Source organism: Poecilia latipinna, unplaced genomic scaffold (genome assembly GCF_001443285.1).
Source record: "Poecilia latipinna isolate Pla-1442-1.1 unplaced genomic scaffold, P_latipinna-1.0 Scaffold637, whole genome shotgun sequence".
Lineage (NCBI taxonomy): Eukaryota > Metazoa > Chordata > Actinopteri > Cyprinodontiformes > Poeciliidae > Poecilia > Poecilia latipinna.
Genome location: NW_015113253.1, coordinates 293,707 through 296,643, shown reverse-complemented (window position 1 = coordinate 296,643; position 2,937 = coordinate 293,707). Strand labels below are relative to the sequence as shown.

Genomic DNA, 2,937 nt, shown 5'->3' with positions numbered 1-2,937 from the left:
AGGTCCTTTGGCTAATTGTGATTTGAATTCATTTAATAACATTAGCAAGTATTGACCAAGACAAATACAAACTGAATTTGTAATTGGATTTGTAAATTGTGTGGATTGCAGAGTTGCAACATGGTTCATATTTAGCTTTTAATGTTTTCTCAGCCCTGCCAAAAACAAACAAACAATATAAAAGACAAAAAGAAAATATTGCATTAAGAGTGCCTTGTGGTTCTGAGAAATCTGCCATTTACCAGTACTCTCTTTTTTTCTTCTTCTTTTTAATTTCTAAGTGCAGAAAGACGTGGAGTATTTTAGGAAACCCTGATGGACAAAACAGACAGCACATCCAGCGTGAAGCTTTGGCTGTGTGTCGAAGGCAGACATTGAGAGAAAAACAGCCATGCTGAACAGTCAGCAGTGAGCCTTGTAAAAGTTTGGGTGTTACAGGATGCAATAAAACACAAATGGAAAAACTGTGTTCTGCATAACCAACTGGCTGACCTCAGTGAAGTGTGTAAAATTATTTGTTTTCTTCTAATAAACTTCTTTGGGATTAGTAGAGGAATGGGGAAAGTACCTTGAACATCTAAGAAGAATTTTCAAGTGTTCGTACTTGGGTATAAATAGCCCTTGAAAATTTTCATATTGTATCACACAACCTCAATGCTAATAGAACCACATTTCACTGCAATTACAACTATATATCCTCACCTTGCAGGTATATAGAATGGGATTGTCTTCTTCACAATAGAATTCGAAGAACATCAGTGAATAGCAAATTTTAAGACCTGCCATATATATTTTATTGACTAGGCAATTCTGACTTAAATGGGCTTTGATCTAAACCACTCAATTAAAACGCTGGCTAATTTTCCTTTTGGGAGGTGAATTTAACCACCAATGAAGGTTTTTGTTGTCTCTTTTGTTTTATTCCAGGGTCATCCTACTTTATTTCTCCTCCTTTATCTCTATTTAAGAAAAGCTGCCCCAATGAAGTTCCAGAAGTGACTACTTTATTCTAAAAGCACAGATGCTTCACATTTGCAGATTTACAACACTTACTCTTCAATGCATATATTCAAATTTCCCCTTGCTATTTTTGAATTGAGTGAAAAATTGCAATAGCAGAACAATATGTAATAATAGTACTGAAGGGCCTTAAAGACACATCACTTTAATTTGTGGGAAGAAGTATTCCTTTTTCAAGGGATTCATTTTACCTTTCAATAGAAGAAAAAAACTTAGAGAAAACCTGTGAAATTTCTGAAACCACACAGATTCTTGTAAAAGACTGCCTCTGCCTCATAACCTTGAGTGAGCCAAATATTCCCAAATATGAATTGCCAAAGGCATCAGACTCACCTAACTCATCACAGCAGACCTCCATGGAATCAGAGGAGCAGTCACTCAGATCATCAAGTGTAGCATCTGTATCCTCACTGACCTGAAACCTGTAGTCAAACAAAAAGAACAGCTCAAACAACATATCATAAAATAAGTCTATATTTAGCTTTCTTTATTTAAAGGCTTAGGAGGCGCTAAAATCAAATTTCAATCCAAAATTTAATATATGAGCTCATCATTCTAATTTAAAAAAAGGTGAAATACTGCCCTCACCTGAACCTAAATGGAGCAACAGCAGCCATGTTGATTTTTCCTGGCTCGCTCCCTCTTCGTTTCATGTTAAACTTCTGGTAAGAATCTTTTGGTTTATTACCAAGAAAATCTCCCACAAAACCTCCCAAGTCCTGGTTTGAGATGTTCCTCACTTCTCTTTGGAAGTGCTCCTGTCCAGCAGCAGAAGGACGTGATCTTTCATTCCCGTTTGTCCCTTTGGTATAAAGGAAACAATCTCGTTCTCGGTCTGGATAAAAGTTAGCTGAGTGCTTCAGTAAGGTGTCCCCCTCTTGTGCGTTGTCTAGACTCCTTAGACGACTCTTTCCAAAAGTCCAGTTCTTATTGGTGTTTCTCCTTAGCTGTAGGTCTCTCAAAGCCTTGTGTGTCAATACACTGTTTCGCAGGTCCAGTGTGTCTTTGGAACGTGGAACGTCTCTTTTTGCAACCTGAGGGCTGCTGTATGCCGAACATGTTCCATCGCTTCGCTCTGTACCGACTGGGCCTCTGTTAGAATGCATACCGATCTTTTGCTGCATTAGGTTAGCTTTTAAAACTTTGCCTCTCACCACGTCTGCAGGATCTGAGGAAACAGATGATGAAGAATATGCAAGTTGTCGTCTGGAGGAGAGCTGATACTGCACTGTGGGAACGGGGAGGCTGCTGTACTGTTTGGAATCCATCTTTGGCAGAGGCATCATGGTCTGAGGTAAAGGGAGACTTGAACTGACGCTTGCGTCACTCTGCCTTTGGGATAAAACTCTGATGTTGGCTCCATTGTTCATGGTTAGTGGGAGTCACTGTATCACAGAAGAGAAATCTAAAAAAAGAAGAATTGAAATTGAATATGGACAGGAACAACACAAAGTACATCAGGAAACTGTAAAGGTCAATCTGATAACTACTGTGATTACTTAAGGAAAACAACAATCATTTTTTATAGCATTAAAACAAGCAAGTGAAATTTGCTGCCTAAAATGTTTTGGAATATCTCACCATGCTTCATTCTCCATGGTGTTGTCATCCATTACAACTAAAGAGGAAAGCTATGGTTGTAGTCTCATCTTAAGGCAGTCAAAGGAGATAGCAGCTTTAAAAATTATAAACTTTATGATTAAGCAAATCTACAGTAAAACAAATATTGTATTTTATAGATATATTTTTGTAATATCCTTCTCACAGATAACATAATTTGGAGCGAAGTAGGAAAGGAGAACAAAAATGAAAACAGCTGAAGCTGAATCTCCACATACAGTTGTGGTCAAAAGTGTACATACACTTGTAAAAAATCATAATGTTATGGCTGTCTTGAGTTTCCAATAAGTTCTACAA

General features: G+C 37.6%; 1 protein-coding gene across 5 annotated transcripts in view; it reads right to left on the bottom strand.

The window, feature by feature from the left end:
- Positions 1-770: 770 nt before the first annotated feature.
- The window catches only part of LOC106954218 (uncharacterized), a 23,818-nt gene continuing 21,651 nt past the window's right edge, over positions 771-2,937 (bottom strand). For 4 of the 5 annotated variants that reach the window (XM_015043539.1, XM_015043538.1, XM_015043537.1 and 1 more), the window contains 2 exons: positions 1,609-2,425; positions 771-1,442 (listed from right to left, as the gene is read on the bottom strand). In XM_015043539.1, the coding sequence (XP_014899025.1) occupies positions 1,208-1,442; positions 1,609-2,390 (1,017 nt within the window). In that variant the 5' untranslated portion in view covers positions 2,391-2,425 and the 3' untranslated portion in view covers positions 771-1,207. Of the gene's footprint in view, positions 1,443-1,608; positions 2,426-2,601; positions 2,670-2,937 lie in introns of all 5 variants that reach the window. The other variant, XM_015043540.1, reaches the window with a different exon arrangement.